Below are 21,794 nucleotides of genomic sequence, written 5' to 3'. Positions count from 1 at the left end.
GACCCAGTCTCCGCTGGCATGGACACGTGTCACGATGCAACAGCAACTGCTGGGCAGCAAAGCGACCTGCGGCACCCAGCCATGCACCACCTGGCAGGGCACGTGCACTCGGGCCTCTGCACTGCAGGCATCGAAGCCTCCCTAATCACTCACCTCCCACCTCACACACCCCCTGCTGCTGTTGCCTGGCCCCTGCTCCACCAGCTCCCACCCCCATGGAGACCACCAGCCCTGCGTCTGCACCAAGCCCCATAACCCCGCCCCTTCAGACCCTTTCCCCGCAGAGGCTCACCCACTGCCCCGCCCCCTCCCCATAACCCCGCCCCTCCCCCCGGCTTGGGCGGCCGCCAACCTGCAGCAGCACGGCGAGCAGCACGCACAGGAACACCTGGTAGGGCCCCATCTGCCCCACCAGCGGGAAGGCCTCCTCCACCTCCATGTCGTCGCCACAGTGCGGGGGGCCCGGCCCGGCCAGCCCCTGCTCGCGGGCGGCGCGCGGCGCATTCCCGGCATGCAGGCGGGCGAGCAGGCGGGCAACAGGCTAGTGGAGAAGGGGGCGCTGCGCGCATGTGCTGGCGGAACAGGAAGGGGGGACTGCGCATGCGCGGCGTGCGGAAGGGCAGCTCGCCGTTGGTAAGGGGGGAACCTAGCAACCGGGATGAAGCAACGCATGCGCGGTAGGGCTGTGCGGGGGCGGGGCCGTGGCTGAGCGCTTGGGAGGGGCAGAAGAGGGCCGCGCTTTCCTGCAGCGCCCCCGCGCGGTCCGGCGGTAGCACCACCGCGGCGCTGCGCTGCGCCTCACGGGTGGGGCTGCGGGACCCGCTGCGGACCTGTTGCATGCACCTGTATGTACCTGCATGTACACAGCATATACCTACATGAATGTACGTATTCCCATGTGTATGTACGTAGCTACATGTGCATGGGTGTATGTGTGTCTCTGCATAGAGAAAGAGAGAGAGTTGCACCTTATAGACTAGCCGAAGTAGATATAGTGATTTCTATATATACCCGGCTGTGTTAGTCGGAAGGCTGGCAGTAGTTATATCTTTATGTGTGTACATGCACCTATACATGTATATATGCATACACACATACCTATGCATATGTACACATGCACACATGTATATATGTGTGTGCATGTATGTGTATATATAACACTAAGGCACAGCAAATGTATATGTGTGCATGTACAAAATCTACTTTATTTAGTCTATGAGGTGCTAATCTACCCTGCCTTCTGCCTGGGGATGTGCGTGTGTGTACACATATTTGCACACGTGCACACACACACACACACACACACATACACACACACACGAGAGGTAGTCAGCAGTTTTAGTCTGAAGTCAAGGAGAAGGCAGGATAGATTTGCCCCTTAGACTAATCAAAATAGATAGATGTGTGTGTATGTCTTTATCTCTAGCACAAGCTCTTATGGGCTGAAGCTCACTTCAGCAAATGCTGTGAAAGGGCATACTCAAAGCTGTGTACAGGAAGAGAGGCATTTGAATACTCAAATTCAGATATTTAGATGTCTCTCTCCTTAGATACAGCTTTGGGCATGTCCTTTCACAGCACCTGATGAAGTGAGCTTTATCTCACAAAGTCCATGCTAAATATATACATCTGTCTCCTTTGATTAGTCTGTAAAGTACTAATCTATCCTACCTTCTGCTTGATTTCAGACTAATGCCACTACTGACATCTCTTTATCCACATGCCCAAGAAAATTAGATGATACTAATGATTTTGTTGCTTGTTCTCAAGGGATGTAGGGCCAGAAAAGCTGTGTGCCCTGGAGGTAGGGGTTTTGGGCAGAAATAACTCCAAAATGGCTGGACCAGGTTTGCTCAGGAAAAAGCATCTTTGGATCAAGGGCAAATGAAGTTTCAGCCCCGATGGAGCATGCAGTGGCAGCACACTGAACTCATACCCTGGCCTTCCAGTCAGCAGCATCAGAAGGAGCTGCTCAGCTGTTTGCTGCAGCTTTTACTTCAAAGGATGCTGCTTCTCTGCTCAGCTGGAGCTCATCAACCATCCTGCATGGCTGATCAGAGGAGAGGCGCCCTTGGAGATAAATGTCTCAGCAAACAGCTGGAACCTCTTAACAGTCCTGCAGCTGCTTGATGGGGATGTGTATGTACCCCCAGCTGGTTTGCAAAACCTTCACCTGTGCAGAGAATCAAGCGACCTAACCCTAAAAAGTATCTGGGTTCTCCTGTGTAAGTTCACCTAGTGAAAAGCTGGCATGACATATTGTGCAAGATGCCGAGAATTGCAGATGTCCAGTGGTCATGAATCTGCTACGGTATATTTTGACATGATTTTTTTTATTGTAAGACTCCAAAAACACAAGACTATCAGGGTTTTAGCTTGTGTGAGACTCCCATCCCACTACCCCTAACAGAGCATAGAATGGCAAGAGCCATTCCTGGGATGAAAAGCCTCTTGTCCATTTTTCATGGTGTCAAGGTGCGAGTAAAACAACCATAGCCTCCAATTCTCATTGTGGTAAGGCTAACCTAGCATATGACTAGTTCTTCAAGCTATAGCTTTGGAGGTCTTCACTATTTATGTAGGGTAGGTTAATTGGTATGCTGAACTAGATCCTCACTCCCACTATGGATAGGCTTCTTGTGTCCCTTGGCCTGGCCAGACCCCTATTAATTCTGTTAGCATTGAGAAATACTTGACTCCACTAAAATCAAGCCTATCTACAGCATTTTCTATACATGTTTTCTAACCCCCAATGTTGCTTCTTACTCATGGTTTTCTTACACTCTCTCAGTCTGTTTATAAAATGCATAGAAACACCCCAAATCTTTAACAGGCCACACATTTAATATTCGGCCCCTCTGAAGTGAGCATGTCAGTTAGAACCTGCCCAATGCTATTTACCGGTATCTATCTCCACAGGGCATTTGGATCATGGATCTGTGTCGGTGTGACGGGGCAAGCTCAGGGCTGAGTCTTGAGTCGGCCTGCCCACCTGTCTCGCCTGCTATGACTTTGCTGTTCCATAACTGGTGGAAAATGCAGGAGACTACCCATTACATACCCTGATGCCAGGGAGCGCTATCCACCACTTCAAACCTCCCCTATGCGGTGGTGCTATCATGCCTTGCCATCATGCCTCGCAGATGGCATCCAGGATGACATTATGCTCTTGGCCTGAAGCTAGACCAAGCTTAGCCCTCGCTGTTAGGCCTCTTTCACACACACATTCACACTGCTCTCCTCTCACTAGGGCCTCTTGAACTCCACCCCCTCTCACAGGGTCTCTCTTGCATTGATAACTTGTTCCGCCCTGCTCCTTCTTGGAGCGGCTCCCGTAGGTGTTGGGGATTTATCCAGATCACGCCTTGGGTGGCAGATGTACAGTCTCTTGGGCCTCTCCCGCGTCCCCCACCAGGGTAGTGGCCAACCAAGTTCCCAACCCAAGCCAAGCCTGCCCTGGCCCCACTGGGGCAACTCTACAACACAAACACACTGGGCCCCTGGCCTCAATGTACTGGGCTCCTAGCCCTCGGTTCCCCCTCACTGGGACTCCACACTTCCCTCGACTTGTTCCTCCGGGGTTTGGAACATGTACTGCCCTTCAGGCTGTCCCACAGCCCTACTCAACCCTCATCAGGGCCCTCACTACCACACCCCCATCTGGGGCTACATATCTATCCCCTCCCTGGGGCCTCCAGAGTCTCATTCCCCTGTGGGGGCTCAGATGGCCATAGCCGTGCCTGGCCCCCTTATACCCATAGAGTTGTGGGGGCTAAGGGTTACTGAGGTGCCCCGGACCTCTTTTCACTGGGGAGGTGAGTGGTCGTGGTATTTAAGGGGGGCTGCCACACCACCGGCAGTCCCACCAGGCCTCCCTATCCTGGCAGGGTGCAGTTTTAGGTCTTGCCCAGGACCAAGAGCCCCCTGCTCTTTCCTGCCAGATGTTTCACAGGGCAGTTCAGCCAAGCAGTGTCTCTGCCTGGCTGCCAGCAGCAAACTGCTGTGTTTATATAGCTGCCTGTGTTTTAAGACAGCCACCGCAATCCAGCACCTGCTGACTGCCTGACTCAGCCCTTAAAGTGGGAAGCACTACAAGTGCACTGCCACAGTAAGTGATTCTCAACCAGGGTGCAGTGGCACCCTGGGGTACCTTGAGATCCTTTTAAAAGTGCCACAAGATGCCACACAATATTAGCACTGTTAGGTGGGCAAACATGATTCACAGGATAAAACCAGAGTTTCAAATAGGAATCCACACCATCAAAAACATTCTGACCTGTAGTGGTCTGAGTTATTGGCAACAGATGAGCCAATATATTATTTTTTGTGGTCAGAAACAGAAAAAAACTAAGAGCTGGCATTTTCCAAGTGGTCTATTGAGGAATGCCTCAAGTCTAAAAAGGCTGAGAACCACTGGTATATGTAAATACAATGGGAATGCCCCTCCAATTTGCCTTGTACTAGATAGCAGCAGGAGGAAGGGCTAACACAGTTCCACAGTCACTTTCAGCCCCTCAATATTATATGCTAACAAAACAGATTTCAGATTGAATAGATCATAATATGATCAAATAATTATACCTCTTCTCTCTTGTATGCCTTAATCAACAGCCGAATAGTTTAAAATGCTCACTTTTTTAAATGCCACAGTTATATTTCATAGCAAATGACTCCCTAAGTTGAATGGCAACAGTTTACACTTTACCTTTGAGTTGTAGTTCCAGGCTGTCTGCAGATCTGAGCAGCCCAAACTTCAGTGATTACATCCTGAAAGTCATTTTCATTGCAATAAGGGCTAACAGCATTTTTGTTAAACTGAAAAATCTTGAACGCAAGAGAGCAACAACTGAGTAATAGTCACGGCTCACTATAGTACCACAGATTTAAAAAGTGATGAAAAGTCACCACAAGCTTTAGCGACTGAAGGATCTGTGTCTCCCACATTCCTGGTTATTCAGAAAGGTATCCTAGGGAAAAAACATCCATAGCACTGGCAGATAAATGTGGGTTTCCATATGCAAGCTTGATTCTGCTGCCCTTTTTCAGGGGAACAGTCTGTTAAATTTAATTGTATGACTCCCACAAGGAAAGCTCTACCTTCCTAGTTCCATGCATTGAAGCCAGATGTGTTTCTATGCATTTAGTTTGCCAGGGGCATTTTTCAAGTTTGCATCTCCCTAAAAAGATAGGCAAATCAACCTGAATGTAGCTGGGAGACTATTACTAGCCATGAGGATTTAGGCTCACAATATGCAGTACCCATCTTAATTAGCTCTGGGGAACCTTCCTTAATGGAAACAGAGCTGGGGTTCTTTTGGCTTCCTTGCAGCACATATTCTGCAGTAGCCTGATATTAGTAATCTGAATTGTCATCAGTGAGGTAAAAATGCTACCTGCCATGAATCTTCCTTTCCTTTCTTTCCTATCATATCTGAAAGTTGTTCTGACCAGACTAAGCAGCTGTATGCTACAGCAGGCTTACCCCGTAATACTCTGCAAACCTAGCATATGGCTAATTACAATACACACTAAGTATTGAGCCAAACAATCCACTAAGGCCTTCTTGTTTCTCTGATGTACCACTTTGCCATTTTTGCAGACAAAGCAATAAACAACTCCTTTGGAAGTACTTTCCAATTTTAAATAAGGATCTGGGATGATGAATTTCTGGCTAGGATGTGAATGGTGTTAAATGGAGGATCCCACCATCCCTTCTGGGTGGATACCAATCCAGGACCCACATGTGTTGATACTTCCATTTCACCTCTGGGTCTGGGTAGCGACTGGGTTTTGGATGCAGGCTCCCAAGTGCAGACCCATGTCTGACATCCTTCCTGGGCAGTAGAACCCTTCTGTGTGGCCACTTCAGGACCTGAAACCAGTGCCTCAGCCTTTCTGAGTCTCCCTGGTCACTATAAAATATATTCTTTCAGAGTCTACCTGGTTAAGGGATCTCTGATCTCTCCATAAACTTTCTAAAAGCATAAAATAAAGTCTTAAGAAAGTAATCACAAACACTTATTCTTAAACAAGCACACAAAAGAGTTATTGCTGTTTTTCAAAAATCTGTCTTACCTAAAAGCCTATCATCCCTGTCCAGGTCCTTTGAATGATTATGGTTCCCCTTCCTAAACCTGTCAGCATTTGGTTCTTCTTTTGAGCCTCATCCAAATCAGTTCTGTAGTTTGCCTGAAGATAGGAAGCACAATGTTCAAAGCTGATAATCTTGGCGTTGTCTCTTAACAGCCCCTCTGTTTGTGACCTTGGGTCAGTGTGGACCATCCATCTTACTCTAAAGACTGTTCATGATTCCAAATTTGATATACTAATGTACCTAGATGTGGTTCCTCTAGCAGAGGGAACTGTTTAATCCATTTTGGGTTTGTAAGTAAAGAAGATATGGCAGGAAGCAGCATCCTCATATTCCTTGATTGTGCAAAAGGTTGCTGATAAAGCACTTTGTAAGATATCAATGGCTATTCTTTCCCTACAACAGCCCCGGAGATGGAATATGCTTCTCTGCTGAATATGCCATTCCCCCAAATGAAGATTTGGATGTTTTAGTAATTTACAATGCACACAGGCTAAAGCAGGAACAACCTTTTCTTCCTGGAGAAATCCACGGGCTAAAGCAAGGCTTTGTCTCCTGACATATTGCTCCCACAAGGAAAATGAGTTATATTCAGAACCTCAGCAGTATGCACGTGAACAGAGCCAGCGTTAGGGGTGGGCAACATGGGTGACTGCCCAGGGCACTGTGGTCAAGAAGGTGCCACACGCACACATACACGCGCACATGTGAGCAGCCCACACTCACAGCAGCGCTGTGTCCCAGCCCAGCTTGCTCTCCAGGAGGATCCAGGTCATGTGGGCAGCAGCAGTGGTGCCTGCCTGCCTGGCACACCATGCCACTCTGCCACCCTTCCAGACTGTTCCCTATGCCCCTGCCTGCCTCCCTGCCTTTGCCTGCAGCAGTGTTTCTGACTTGGGGGCATTTGTGGGGGGTGGTGCAAAGGCATCTGCAGGAGAAGCTTCTCATTCTGCAACATCAGAAAGAGACTGCAATAAATTCAGTGTCTCCTGGTAAAGAAACACATAGCCTAGGCACAAAAAGGGAAGAGAGTTTGAGGGACATCCTGGTACCTGAGAAAACTGGAAATTTTGACCCATCCTGGATTCCAGAGATCTCTACTTGTAAGTGATAAAGAATAATTAAACATTTGTTCCCCAAGAACAGTTATTGATCTTTATAACAGAGCACAGGGTGTGCTCTGTTACTGTAAGGGGCATGAGCAAGCAGCTTGCAGGTGGCTGCACTCCCAATCAGGCCCAATTACCTGATTGGGAACAGGGCCTAGCCGTTCATTATAAGAGCAGGGTCCTGAGCAGTGTAGCCAGCAGTCTGCTGCAAGCAGCTGAGAGAAGAACACCACCCAGCTGGAGCGGCTGCTCATGACATCTTGGAGGTTCAGGGTAGGAGCTATAGGGAAGGTGGAGGCTTCTGGTCCTAGAGCATGACCTAAAACTATACCCTTCTGGGGTTGGATGGTGTGGTGGGATTGCTGGTGGCGGGGGCAGTCTCCAGGAAATGCCACACCTGGGCATCCCCAGTGAAGAGCGACTATGGGGTGTCAGAAAGCCTCAGCCCCCACTGCCTTGTGGGTGACCCCATGGAGGGGAAAGGCTAGGGAAGCACACCCTGAAGTCAAAGCAGGAGCCCAGGCTCACAGTGAGTCCTGAGGCAGGGCCCAGGTCAAGAAGGAATCTGAGGCAGCTTCCAGGCTCACTGTGAGCCCTGAGTTGCATTTAGGGAGTCAGGTGTGAGGTTCCAGGGGGGTGGGGCCCTGAGCTTACAGGGAGCTAATTGTGAAGCTCCTGGGGCAAGGGGATAAGGGGATTGTGAGTCCAGTGTTGGGCAGGGGATTGAGGCCCAGTGGTAGGCAGAGGATGAAGGCTCCAGTGGGGCTGTGAGAGGACCAAGAGGGTTCCAAACCAGGCTGGGAGCCTGAGGGAAAAAAAGAGGGGCTAGGAGCCCCGATTGAGTAAGAGACCAGGCTGGGAGCCCGAGGAACAGGGAGGGGATAGGAGCCCCAATTGATAGAGTGACCGTGTGTCAGACCAAACAAGTTATAGGCCAGGTGTTAGGCCAAGTAAGCTACAGTTTGGGTATCAGGCCATGGATGCTATCTGTGAGGCATGGGACATGGTATAGGGAAGGGTAGAGCTGTGTCTATAGGCCGTTGGCATCTGGGCAAGTAAATGGGCAGCCTCCTACCTTGTTACTATCTCTTAATTACGATCATCAAAGGCATGGCAGGTGAAGTAGGTGGGCAGTTTGCCATGAAACAAGTAGGCGAGCCAATGTTCAGACCCACTGGGACGCCCACTTGTTACAATCTTGTAGAAACAACTGACTACTCTGGGGCTTGTGGACATCTGTATGTACTCAGAGACATGTATTAGCCACCCTGGGGTATTACTTATGATTATTTGTTACTACAGGAGTGCCCAGATGAGGGCTACAGTGTCTAGGATGTTCTACAACCACAGTAAGAGACTGTGAAGAGTTGCTCTGAAGAGTTTACAACTTAATCTAAGACATGGATCAACAAGAGGAATGGAGGAAGGATGACTAGAAAGTTAGTGACATGAGTCACATAGGTACGTATAGTATCTGAGTACACATCTAAGTGGTTTTGAATCAATTAATTTTGTTAGTAAGAGAACTATGGTAAGTCTTTACCAACCTCCACTTAGATGCTATCACCTGGCTGTTTTCCACAAGCTTTAGGGTAGAATTTATACTTGAGGAATATTTTGAAGAGCAGGGTAGCAGCCGGATGATTAGTTCAGGGACAGCACAGTAACAGGCACAGAAAAACATTAGGTTTTTCTACACTAACATGAAGGTTAGTGTAGAAAGGAGCAAGCCCCCTTTGCAGGCGTCATTGGCTGAGCTAAGGAGTAGGAGATACAATAGATTGAGGAGAGTCTAGAGGTGGATCCAGGGGGGTTGCAGTGGTGCAGTTGCACCCCCTGTTTGGTTCCTGGTCCACCCTGTTGCAGTGCATTTCAGGTGCCTGACACTTTAAGAGGTCAGGCAACCTGCAAAGCCACTGGCAGGTGCAGGCCAGGGCTAAATGGGAGTCAGCTGACCCAGGGAGCTGGCAGGTGAAACTAAGCCTGACAGGGGGAGTCATCTAACTTGGGAGGAAAGCTGGACTTCGAGCAGGTATATGCCCAGGCCCTGAGAGAAGCTGGCAGTAACATCTTGGAGCCTGCTGAGAAAACACCACCTCAGCCAGATGGCTGCAACTCCAGAAGGACAACATGGAGAGTAGCACCTAAAGCAGTCTGGAGGTTTGGGAAGGAACTAAGGGGAAGAGGAGGTTCCTAGGGACTCAGAGGGGTCCGGAGCCTAGAATGAGGGCTGAGATATGGGACCAGTGAGGGTCTAAGAGCCTACTGAGAAGATGAGAGTGTGGGACCAGAAAGGGTCCAGGAACCCCAGAGGAGGGGCTAAGTGAAAGAGAACATCAGTAAGGATGCCATCTGTGGTGCATGGTGCAGAGGAGGAACAGAGCCATACACTTAGCCCATAAGGCAGTGACCTGGTGGTCATTTTGAGAGAGCAATTTGGGAAGCCTTGGGGCAGCCTCCCTCATAAAAGTAATAAACATCTAGGTATGGCAGACAACTGAAGGGGTGAGTGCCCAGAAAGTGAGGGCTGCAGGGACTCCAGGGACTTCACTGCCACTCCTGGAAGGACGTTCTGCCAAACACCCAACATTTAAAACTAGCTGCCAGGCAGTGGCAGAAGCATTTCTATTTAGGCAGCAGCGTGATGCTCAATTGACTTCATGGCTCATTATAATCTACCTTTTTCCTTCTAAACTCTTTATTCTACAGGTGTTAACAATTCATTCTCCCTTTCAGTGATCTTGATGTTCCACTAATCAAGCTATCCTTTCTTTAGCAATTGTGCTGTCTGTTAGCTGCTCCTGGTCATGTAGCTCTATTTTACAGCCCTGCAGACTTTTTAAAACTCTACTTAAAACATTTATTCAGTTGTGAAAACATTAACTCAGATGAACATTAACTCAGGTGTAGAAATAACTTTCAGTGAAGCATTGCATGTGCTGTCAAGATGCTCAAGAAGGCTTGATTTTGATTTGTGAATTTGAAAGATATGTATTTTTAATTCTAATGGCTACAGGACTAAAGAAACAACATCTCTTGATTATTTTACACCTAGTTTATTGTGTTTTTAATACATATATGATACTGCAAATTAATGCTCATTCCAATAAAGTTATATTTGTTTTTGCTTCTTAAACTGAATAATATAGCTCTATGTCCCCAGCATATTCTTGTAGTCTCTTTTTTACCTGGAGAAAAATGTGTTGTGTTATATGTGATAATATACCACACCATCTGCACCCCCTTTTTTAAAATCCATGGGAGGGCCTGTCAGGTAAAGACAAGAAAGAGCTCAGATTTGATGTGGTGAGATGATGATGCAGTCAGGACAATGAAGCAGGGAGATGTCTGATGGCCTCAACACTACTCGGAGCACCCATGGCCCTCCTTTACCAAATGCAACCTCATGGCTGCATCCAGACACATGGACTTTTGGTTCCACAGGGACAACTAGCAGTGGTGCACTTTGCACCACCACTACTTGTCTCCAGGGAAAGTCCATACCATGCATACTCTGGTGTGCAGCAAGTTACCCCAGAGGCAGTAGGGGAGGCTGGGGCCAGTGCTGGGCTGGCCCCAGCAGCCTTACTTGGGGTCCTGGGAGCCTCCCAGTGCTGCAGCAGCAGCTATTCTGCCACATGGAGCCTAGCTGGCAGCCAGAGCACGACTCTGGGTGGCCCAACTCTGCTTTTGAGCAGTCTGCACTGATGATATATGCGCTGCTCCACATTTTTTCTCCATGGGTTTTTTTGACTCCTGGATATTCAGGGGTCAAAAAAACCCTCTGTGCTGAACATGCAATATGTGGTGCTACAGACATGTCTGCAGTGCCACATACCACGAGGCTGCACTTGTCTGGACGCGACCTATGAGTCTATATAGTCAAGGGGAGATGTACACATCCCACCTCAGTTGCAGACTATCAGGAAAGCTCTCTCACATGGTAGCAGTCCAGTCTGGACCAGAATTTCTAAATAGCCCCATGTTTGCAATGGATCTATTCCCACAAATTCTTGTAAACTCAATTCTGCCTTTAGGCCTGAATCTTTCTACTGAGCCATACCAGAACTCCACTTACCTTTGAGAATATCAGAATTCAGGACCAAATTTGAGCTCAGCAGCAGTAGGTCCCTCTTTTTAAAAGCATGGTCACAGTCACCTTCCACATCCAATGTAACCCAGCCAATTGTGTCACTGTCAAGAGTGATAATAAATTTCATTCCCAGGCTAATTAAGAGTGATGTTACAGGAATCAGCCCCACTAGGAAATTAAGCAAGGGGACGAGTATAATACTGATATGTAAAAGTAGATACTCCCTATTATTAATATTCATAGGTCTTGCCAATCTGCCATGATGGAAAAAGGAGTAGTAGGGGGAAAACTGATGAATTTTGATGAATTTTTAGGTAGAAGATTCTCGGCAGAATCATAGGCATAAGTTATTTGAATGTTTGCTCAAGGCCAGTATTCTCTGAGTAACACAGACCTATGAAGTGTAGGCTTTGTTGCCAGAAAAAGGACTGCACAACTGAACAGAAGAAGACATTTTTGTCATTTCGGGGAGAGGAAAGAACTGTATTTTCTCTACTGCATTTACAAATGAAGAATTGTTGTGGAACAAAGAATTCCTGCAGTTCTGTCCTTATCCACAAGGGGTCACAGAAGTTCTGCACAAACCATATCTGCACAGTACAACTGCCTAGAATAAGGGAGCAAGAAGTGAAAAAAATGAGGGGAAATAGCAGGCACAGATTCAGCAGTAGGCATGCACAGGTATTTATAAGGTAGACAAGCATAGTTGGGCCAAAATTAACCAATCTGAATTCTTGGAGGGCAGGGTGGAAGCTGAATTTTGCAGCTCATCCCAGCTTTGGTAAGGTCCAGGCCATATCCCCAGCTATGAATATCTCCAAAGCTTATTTTTGACACTCTTCAACCTTTTCTGCTTTCCTAACCCCTCACTTCACACCCAATGGCCTATTTTTTCACTACATCTAACTTACATCTCATTCCTGTAAAAATGTATTATTACTAAGAATAGGAGCTATCTTTAGTCATGCTGCGAGTGGGGCATTGGCAGTCCAAAGTAATGGTTATAGTGGGATTGGCTGTAAGAAGTCTGGCCCAGAATCAAAGCCCAGGAAGTGAGGAGAAGGTCCGGAGCTGAAGAGACACACCAAGGATAAGCAACTGGGGATGATGCTGGACCTTAGTGGGATCACTTAATTTCCAGGGGAGATGCACTGAACAGCCACCTGCCCATAATTTGCTCAATTCTTTTATGGCTGACTATAAGGAAGGGACCAGGTTGCCTAAGGCAAGGTCTTATATGGGGTGTGGTTTAATCTGTTTACATTGTGCAGAAGACAAAGTCATAAGATACTTGCTCAGATATTGGCTCCTCGTAACTGGGACTGGTAGAAGTTAGGGGGCAGATTTAAGGCAGCAAGTCCTATATCCAGTAGCAAGCATTTTTGGGGTCCTTGAGATTATACAATGGTTGTGGGAGGGGTCTTGTGGGAGCTAAACTTCAATGACAGTATGATTTTTTACATGTCTGTTAGATGTCATGTGCAGTGATGCATACAAATATACACTGGAGTGTTTTAAATCTGGATCTGAATACTGTAGTTTAGACTCACCTCTGGACAGGAACTAAAGAGATTTAGAATCAGAAAAATATGACTGGAAGGCACCTCTGGAGGTCATCTAGTCCAACCCTCTGCTCAAAGAAGGATCATGCCTGTCCAGACCATCCTTGTCTAATCTATTCCTTAAACTACACAGTCAATCCTGTCACACAACCATAAGACATAGCACCCTAACCTGCCACAAACAAAGCAGGGGGATGAGAGCTGTCAGTATCCTACTACTGCAAGGTTTAAAATGCAGTTGAAAGATCCGACAAAGAGGACCATGCCCCAAGTACAGAGGAAGGCAGAACCTCCCACAGTCTGTACCAGTCTGACCATGGCATAGAATAACTTCCTGATTCCTAATGTGGTGATCAGTCTGACCCTGAGCAGAGAGGCAAGACTCACTGACCAGGAACCTCTGGGTTTTAATCCCAGCAGGAGCATTGACCCAACCCAGTCAAAAACTCCAGCTTTTTGGAAGGTGAAGGAAGCCCCTGACACCTATAGCAACCGGAGGGGGAAACAATTCCTTCCTAGTCCCATATGGCAACCAGTAAAGCCCAGAAATACGGGAAAAACATAATGCCCTCCATTCTGCTCTACATTCTGGAGACAGCAATCAAAACTCTACCCATCATGCCCTCTAACTGGACAACCAGACCTTTGTTTTCTATATCCCCTCCGTAAACTTATACCAGTTGGTTTAGTCTTCTGTCATAATTAAACCCATTGTGGAACTCTGCATTATTCTCCTTCTGAGCATGATCCTCTCCAGTATCTGGGCTGCAAAATTCTTCTCATCTCCCAGCAGCATTGAGTATGTATGTGTTGTGGGGGGGAAGGGGGAAGAAAGGTGTTACTCCTGGGCTTCCAACTTTTTACAGATCATTCTTAGATCATCCCTGATCAATGCTTATCCAGCCTCTTCTTGAACACTTCCAAGGTGTGTGGGCCGGGCCCCGAGCCCGCCCTCGTCGCCATGCGCGGCGGTGATTCCGATCCCATTCTGGCCGCCATGGGCAGGCCGTGGGCGAACTGGGGTCGTACCGGACCTGTCTCCAGTGCATGCGGGCTGTGGCCGGCAGCCCGGGCACGCAGAGTGGGAGAAAACCGCGAAGCGGCTTGCACACGTGAGTTAGAATTAGTCACGGAGGCGTAACGATTGATTGAAAAGATTATTTACTTACACCCAAAGATGGTATCGGTGTAGGCTGGACAGGTTTCCAGGCACAGCTCCCGCTTGAACCCTCGTTGGTGGATTCTGACAAAACGATTGCTCCCACGGAGTTTGCTAGGCTCCGTGGGTCCGGTTAAGTTGGGTTCGAAAAGTTTCCCCGGAGTTATTCAGGCTCCGCGGGTCCGATAAGTTTTCCCCGGAGTTTGCTAGGCTCCGCGGGGTCCAAAATTACAGGAAAGGGATACGTCTAGGATTGCGCTCGGCAACGGGGAGAGGCGAAAAGCGAAAGCTCCGTAGGTTCAGTTCTATTGCCTCTCTTGCCTGCTTAGGGGAGGCGCGTCAGGTCCGCGAGGGTCCACAGCGCTTGGAGATCTTCACACAGAATCTCTCTCTCTCCTCCCTCCTCCGGCTTGGGCGGAAACTACCCAAGCCTTTTGTACGGCTAGCAAGCCAATCGCTAGCTGCCACGTGTGCCTAAATTAGGAGTCGGCCAATAACATGGCGCGGACCCTAATACAAATGGCAGGAACTTCTTTACAGCGTGTATCACTACGATGCAAAAGAGATGCACCCTGCAAACAAGCTGCAATTCGGCGGGAAATCCCCCGTTGCACCAGAGCTCTCTCTAGCAGCAGAGAGCTCTACCGTGCAAAGAAAGTGACAAATTTGGCGGGAAATAATTTAGCAGTGCCGAAGCGCACACACAAACAAAAAGTCACAACTTTGGGTTGTGACACAAGGATGGAGATTCCACAACTTTCCTAGGCAGTCCATTCCACTGCCTCACTTGTCTAACAGTGAAAATGTTTTTCCTGATATCCACTCTAAACCTACTTTGCTTGTTTCTTGCAAAATAGTCATGAAACTATTGTATAAATGGACATTATAGTGGCATTATAGTGCTTTAGTATATTTTCCATTTCTTACTACCTATTACCACTGTGCCATCTCCATAAGCATTGAGTCTAAAATAATCAAATGTCTGCAACATAAAATGAAGGCTGGGTCTCATTTTTGTAACAGAGGTGTCAGTCGGCTGCTTCCAGTTGGGCTAGATACTTAATCAATGAAAAGCAATGTTGCATGTTAAGTAGTAACTCATTAAGTGATTTCTGGGGGGCATCTTGTCAAGTATTTTTTACAGATCTTAGCAACATGATATGGCACAGAAACAAGCTTGCATTTTCTTAGTAAACTCAAGAACATCATCCATAATGTAAGGGAAAAGTTGCACAAGGGCTGTGAAATTTGAATTCTGTTTCCAAATTTAAAGGCTTTTAGAAGCGTCAGGATAACGCAGATGTCAGAGAAAGTCATCCTTATCCCACCACAGGAGGAGGGTGTACCCTCCCCAACCATCATGTTGGGGGTACACACCATTCTAGTGGAATCCAGCCTTGTAATAGAAAGAATTTTGAATGTAATCAAAGAAAAGGTACACAACTTTCCAGTCTTTCAAGATCTGAGTGAGTGAGAGAAAAGAAGGGATTCACTCTACTGATACTTTTTGTCCTGGATAAATTTACTATGCCATGCTTCCAGAAGAAGGGAACGCCCACCCAGAGGGAGCCTCCTCTTCTGTGTAAGCATGGGATGGTTTGATACAGGACTTTGATGACTTAGAAGGGGTGAAGGCAGGTGAAAATGGATAAATCCTGGAGCATCTTAAAAAAAAATAGCCCTCAAATTTGTGAATCAGTGGCCACGTACATGAGATGCTGACTGTGCAGTAGCGTTGTGTGGCAACAATCATGACGTGACACTACTGCTTAGTAGTGTCACAAAAGAGACATTCATCGGCGCTACTGCACAGTAACTTGGGCTACTGTGCAGTCATTTAGTACTTATATAAACAAGTACGAAATGACTGTGCAGTAATGACTGCACAGTCAGCATCTCGTGAAGATGCAGTCAGTTTGACTGGGTCCTCTTTCAGGGTCTTAAATCCAGAGCTGAACTTTTGGGACCAAAAGGAAGAGGATTCTATGTTAACAGCTCTGTGCTTTTGGGATGACTTTAGCACAAGAGAAAAGAATCAGATTGACAGGCCAAAATATACAACTGCGATAGTAAAGATACATATATAGCTAACACCAATGCCATGTCTCCTATTCCAAAATCAATGCCTGTCCAAGTTAAGGGGTAGTTCATTTTCTGTCACTCATCCAGACACTGATTGAGACTGCCAACCTCAGCACTGGGTATCACTAAAGGACAGTGCTTTTTTATAATGCAGAGCTACTGTTTCTCTGTTAGAAACTAGATTAGGGTGGCTAACTAACCCACTGAATAGCCATAGGATGCTAACAGCTCCATTGAGTTTTGATGGTATGAGTGCACTTACAGGCTTAAACAATATTAATCCGCCTTGCTACTCTGTCAAATTTGCCATGGGGTATGACTTCACTGCATGACACTCTAAGAGGATTTGGCATTTATGACTAGTTTGCTGGCCTTAACACCAGAGGCACAGAGAAAACAGGAGTTTGTACAAGTCTCCAAGTGTATCTCTGACACCTTTAATGACTGCAGTCAGCAGAGCGAATTGTGCTGTAGGTGAAAAAGGACCCGGTGGAAGGGATGAGGGCATGCCCAGGGAAGCCAATGTGCAAAGAAAGGCATCACTGTTTGTTGCAGCAGGAAAAAGGGAACTCAGCTTACTAGCAGAGATAGATCTTCTTGCTTCCGTGAAATCCATTTTATGATCCAGAAGGTTGGAATTTTTTATCCAGTTTGTTCTGGATCACCTGCTTTCCCATGAGGAAGAGAAGCCTGGAAAAGGTGACCATGAGGTAGCTGAGTGTGTAGCAAATTAATGCACATAGGCAGCTACCATGGTGATAACTGGCCTTCTCTGAAAGACTCTGCTATGATCATACCTTGAATGTTGGACAAACAGTCCCAGGCATCAAGCTGCACAGAGACATCAACATACTGGCAGAGAGTTAGAGGACAGCAGTGAAAAACAGTCTCATTTCACTATCTGAGGATGGCCAGGGAACAGCCTCCTCTGGGCAAATTCTTCCAGCAGCAAGAGCCAATAGGAACCTAAACAGCCTAGATCAGGAACCTAAAAGAGTTTCACTGGTGTAAAATGAGCAGGAAGTGAACCATGACTTAGCCCCCTTACATTATATTGGTTCTAACCATCCATGATACCATCTACAGGACTTGACACGGTCCCTTGGGGTTAGAGCAGATTGTCCCAGCAAGGATGTAACCATTTAAGTTGATCTCTTAAATGTATTTTAGATGTTTTCTGTATTGAACATAAACAGGGAGCTGAACGGGAGAGATTTTTTCCCCTGCATACTGCACTATTACATTTCTCTGAGTCTACTTCCTACAGGGCAGCTGCTATCTGGTGAGGCGTGGTTGATGCAACATGTTGTGGAAGGGATGCTCTCTGCGCTCACTGGAAGACACCTTGTGTGCTCTCTTATCTTTTCATAATCAAAATTTGAAAAGTCATTCAGGCTTTGAGGCCTTGTTTACAATAAACTAATTAGATTTTGGGGTGGGAAATCTGCCGTTGTTTCACTGTTCTACTCACAGTAGCAAAAGTTGGAGTAGTTGTGTAGACAAAGGAAGGGGGCTTATTGCTAAAACCTTATCTGGATCTAGAACAGGGGTAGACACCACAGACACCAGCAGGCAGTCTACACAAGTGTCCCCACTGCTAAATCTCCACCTGTGGTAGTAAAACAGTGAGAGATTATCTAAAAAATGGTACATTTGGCATAGCCTGTTAAGTTGGTTTCTATTGTGGAAAGACACCTGAAAGTGATGAAACAAAAATACATGCTATACTGTGTCATTTTACTATGAAGAAAATATTCCATATGAACTGTATCCTTTTCCCTTACAGGCTGAGTATAACTGAACAGAAAGAACAACTGATAGATGGTAAAAATGGTATAACTGCTGAGGTGGATTAAGATATATTCCTATCACTTAAAGATGACCCTCACCGCAAAATTCAGAAGAATCAAAGAATCAAGCTGGAAGGGACCCCTGGGAGGTCACCTCTTCTACTCCCAGCTCAACCCAGAGCCATACCTGTCTAATCCTCCCAGACATGATTTTGAACATCCACAAAGTCAAGTGTTCAGTTCTAGGGCAGGGGCTGTTGGAACAGTCCTATACACAAAGAGGGGCAGCATCTAGGGAATTTGGTTCCTGGTTCTGGGTTCGGAGGTCAGACCCTTCCCAAGGGTCAGAGGTGGCAGAGCCAATGTTTTTGGATGGCATCCAAAAGGTTGACTGGACCTTCACCCTCCTTTGCTGCCCTTCAGCAGAGTGCATCTGCCACTCCCTCCACACAGTGCCATCATGTCAAAGCAAGACTGCTTCAAATAAACACTCATTAGTGGTTGATTTCTTCCAAGTTTCAGTTGGACTCACTGATTGCGCTTACATTCCATTTCCAATTATCTGTAAATAAAGCATAACAGCTACACAGGCAACCAGGGAAGGAGTGGAAGGGGGAAGAGGAACAAAGAATAGTCAAGGGAGCTCTTTGGATTCAATTAAAATAAGTTGATCCTTAATTCACATAACACCGAATCAGTTTGGGGTTTAGGGTTTTTTTGTGCGTGTGTTTTAAATTGGAAAATTTTCTCCTATGGGCACTTTATTTGCAGTTCAGCTTTGAGGCATAGTGCATTTCACATTGATTTGTTCAGAGGTTTTACATTTGTCACCTAATTAGCTGTTGCTTATTAAAAATATATTTACCTAGCTTGAAACTTTGATTCCCCATGTGGCCCTGGGGCAAGCTATTTCACTGTCCTGCCTCAGTTTCCCAGTTAAAAAAGGAGATTAATAATAATAAAGCTTGCCTGGCTCCCAGGAGTTTTGAGAGGTTTTGTGCCTTCATGTGCTTATTGAAGTCTGGCAAAACTCCCACAGGCTTCAACCATACAAGATTAGGATTTAGATGACTTGTCCCAGATCTTACAATTAATCTGTGGCCTAGGCAGGAAATATAAACTCTCACCACTGGCCACGTGCATCAACTCTAAAAACCACAGTCCCTCCTTAACTTGATCTATTATTGCTCATTTTTGTTTCAGCCACCGGGTAAACACATTACTGGTATTTTAAGCTTAATTTTGTCTGCCTCTGCTTTACCTGCATCTCAGCAATGCAACACTTAAAATATTAGCCGCAGCTAGTAGTCAGCCTCCACTAAGGTTCCAGAGACCACTTAAGCCAATGGAACCAACCAGCCTTTAGTAACACGACGACAAAATATCCTGAAAAATGTCCTTCATACACCCAAGGCTTTAAAGCTTTATATTTTAGCACAATCTTTCAGTAGTGAGCAGATGTGACCTGTCCTGGAAATTCTTGGTGTTTTGATGAGTGCATTAACACACGGGGTTTAAGTTGTCAAAATCATTTACACATCCAAACAAATTTCTCTTGCCATGCAGCAAGAAGAAACACTCTGAGTATCCAAATACAGGCATTGACCTATGTGTACAAAATAACCACCTCTTTGAAATATGGCCTATAATGGTGCCTGTCAAACCAGAACAAAGGTAGCAGGCCCTGCCTTAGAATGATACGTAGCTTGCGCCAAGCATGAGTGTCATTTGTTTCTTTTTCTGGATGAGAGGGTGTGAGCCACAGGCACAGAATTACCTAGACTGCTATGTTTGCTGCACGCCAAGGAGGAATAAGGCATTGAAATGACACGCCTGAAAAGCAAAGTTCTGTTTCCATTGCACCAGGGCCATGTAAAGCAGGGGTGCCTAACCCACAGTCTGAGCTGCCTCTGTATGGCGCACAGCAGACTGGGGAGGGGGCATGGAACACAGTCACAGATAGGACAGGGAACAGAAAGCAAATAGATCAGGCAAGGAGCATGAGGCAGGAAGCAGAAAGTAGGTGGCAGATCAGGCAGGGAAGGGGATTGAACTGACATCTGGGGAAGGTGTGGAGCTTACCTTGTGGCATGCCTGCCAAAAAGTTGGCCCCCACTGATGTAAACTGTGGAAACAATTATTCCTAAATGATTGCTCAGCACCTGCCAAATTTCATGACAGGTATTCTTGGTGAGTTATTCCACCAGCTCCTCCTCATTCTTTGTTGCAGAAGTGTGCTATAGGTGCCATTCTGCGGGGCCATCTCTAGGGGCTGGAGAGGAGTTCTGTTCCCATGACCCGCTCAAGTCCTCAGCATCTCAGATGAGGCTGCCAACGACTGCACAGCTGTGCTAGTTTCTGTTCATGTGGGCACCTACTCACTGGAAATGAAAGCCACCAGCTCACTTCAGACAGGGTGAAATGGGTGATAAGAGCAGAAGGGCTGTTAGTTAGTACTGACTTGGCTATGATTGAACCAGGAGCTAGTGCTGAAAGCGTTCACCTTCCCCCATGCCCGGTGCTGCACAGACTTCGGCTTCCCTGGCTAGATGTTATACAACAGTGAGCATCACAGGAAAGAGTGGCAATCCATTGATTTCAATGCATTTATTTTACACTGGTCAGAGAAGAATCTGGCTGTAGGGAATATTGGGAAAATCTTCCAGACTTTAAAGCTCAGAACCCTGTTCCCAGAGCACAAGCTCAGCTGCTGTTAGTGGGAAGTACATTGTGGGTACCAGTGTTAAAAACCGATGGCGCTAAGCTTCTGACGTTTCAGGGAATCAGATCCCGGGGCCTACATGTAAAGCACTTGGCACAATGAGAAGACTGAAGGAAAGCAAAGGTGACAGACGCTGAGCCAGCTGTACACTAGGCCTGTCCCCTAATGTTAATTACAGCAGCCTATATACCATCCTATATGGAACCTAGAGGGAGAGACACATGTTGCAGAATGGAAGAATCTGAAAAAGGCACTGGGAAATATGTCTGTGTGAACATGTCTGTGTGAACATGGCTGGAATAGCTACCATAGTAGCTGCCAGCTGCCAATAGTTGTCTTAACAAAAGACCATTCTAGCTTTAGAAAAGGGTGATGCTTGTGTTATAGCCCATAATCTGTTGCACAAGACAGGGTGGCAGTACTCAGTCTAGTGAGATGCACAACCAGGAAGAGAGGATGATGAATAGGAAAACTAAGCGGTACCTAGCAACAGAGCAAATAGGCAGCACAGAGGAACACTGACTACTGGAAATGCTGATTTCCAAAGAAAGACCCTGGCAGAATCCTGGCAGCAGTGCAAGCAACTAGGTCTGTATATAGAGGATGATGATGAGAAAACCAAAGTTTTGTTATTATCCCCTTGCGGGGGAAAAGGACAAGAAGTCAGACACTTACCCAACAGCTCCCACTCACATACTCAAAACCCAAATCAAAGTCCCTTCAGGAATGTTCCTCTGCATCACTCCTGAGGTCCTGGTCTCCAGCATCCTTGAGAGCAGCTATTGGGGACACCCCCAGAGTAGCCTGGCCACCACATTTCCATATCTGGATCCTGGAAGCAGTAATAAGTGGGTAGAGCATGTTCAGGACTGGATCTGCCAGGGCATGATGTAGCTATACCTATACCTCAGTGACTTAAGACAGAGACTTCCTAATGAGACTTCCTAATGAGGTGGTCTTCCCTCTGATGTAAGCAGACACAAGAACTCTCAGTGACATGCACTGCATTACACCTCAGGAAGAGTAATAAATACAAATACAGAATGAGTGACCTGGCTAGATGGCAGCGATCTGGAAGTCTTGTTAGATCACAGACTCAATATGAGTCTGCAGTTTGATGCAGATGCACAAAAGGTGAATGTGCTTTTGGGATGCATAAATAGAAGCATTAGATGCAAGACATGGA

The 21,794-nt window shown here is 46.7% G+C and overlaps 1 protein-coding gene and 1 long non-coding RNA gene across 3 annotated transcripts in view; one reads left to right on the top strand and one right to left on the bottom strand.

Annotated features, from left to right (window-relative positions):
• The window catches only part of SLC22A15 (solute carrier family 22 member 15), a 56,699-nt gene extending 56,071 nt beyond the window's left edge, over positions 1-628 (bottom strand). Inside the window, exon 1 of one of the 2 annotated variants that reach the window (XM_019476332.2) lies at positions 381-628. In XM_019476332.2, coding sequence (XP_019331877.1) covers positions 381-602 — 222 coding nt within the window. In that variant the 5' untranslated portion in view covers positions 603-628. Of the gene's footprint in view, positions 1-352 lie in introns of both variants that reach the window. The other variant, XM_014603964.3, reaches the window with a different exon arrangement.
• Positions 319-18,875, top strand: LOC109280382 (uncharacterized). Its single transcript, XR_002086679.2, has 3 exons — positions 319-391; positions 8,503-8,661; positions 17,883-18,875. It is a non-coding gene; the product is annotated as an uncharacterized LOC109280382 (long non-coding RNA).
• The last annotated feature ends 2,919 nt before the right edge of the window (positions 18,876-21,794 follow it).

This window comes from Alligator mississippiensis, chromosome 1 (genome assembly GCF_030867095.1).
Source record: "Alligator mississippiensis isolate rAllMis1 chromosome 1, rAllMis1, whole genome shotgun sequence".
NCBI classification, from domain to species: Eukaryota; Metazoa; Chordata; order Crocodylia; family Alligatoridae; genus Alligator; species Alligator mississippiensis.
Note: the sequence above shows the minus strand (reverse complement) of the source record. Positions and strands in the feature narration are given on the sequence as shown.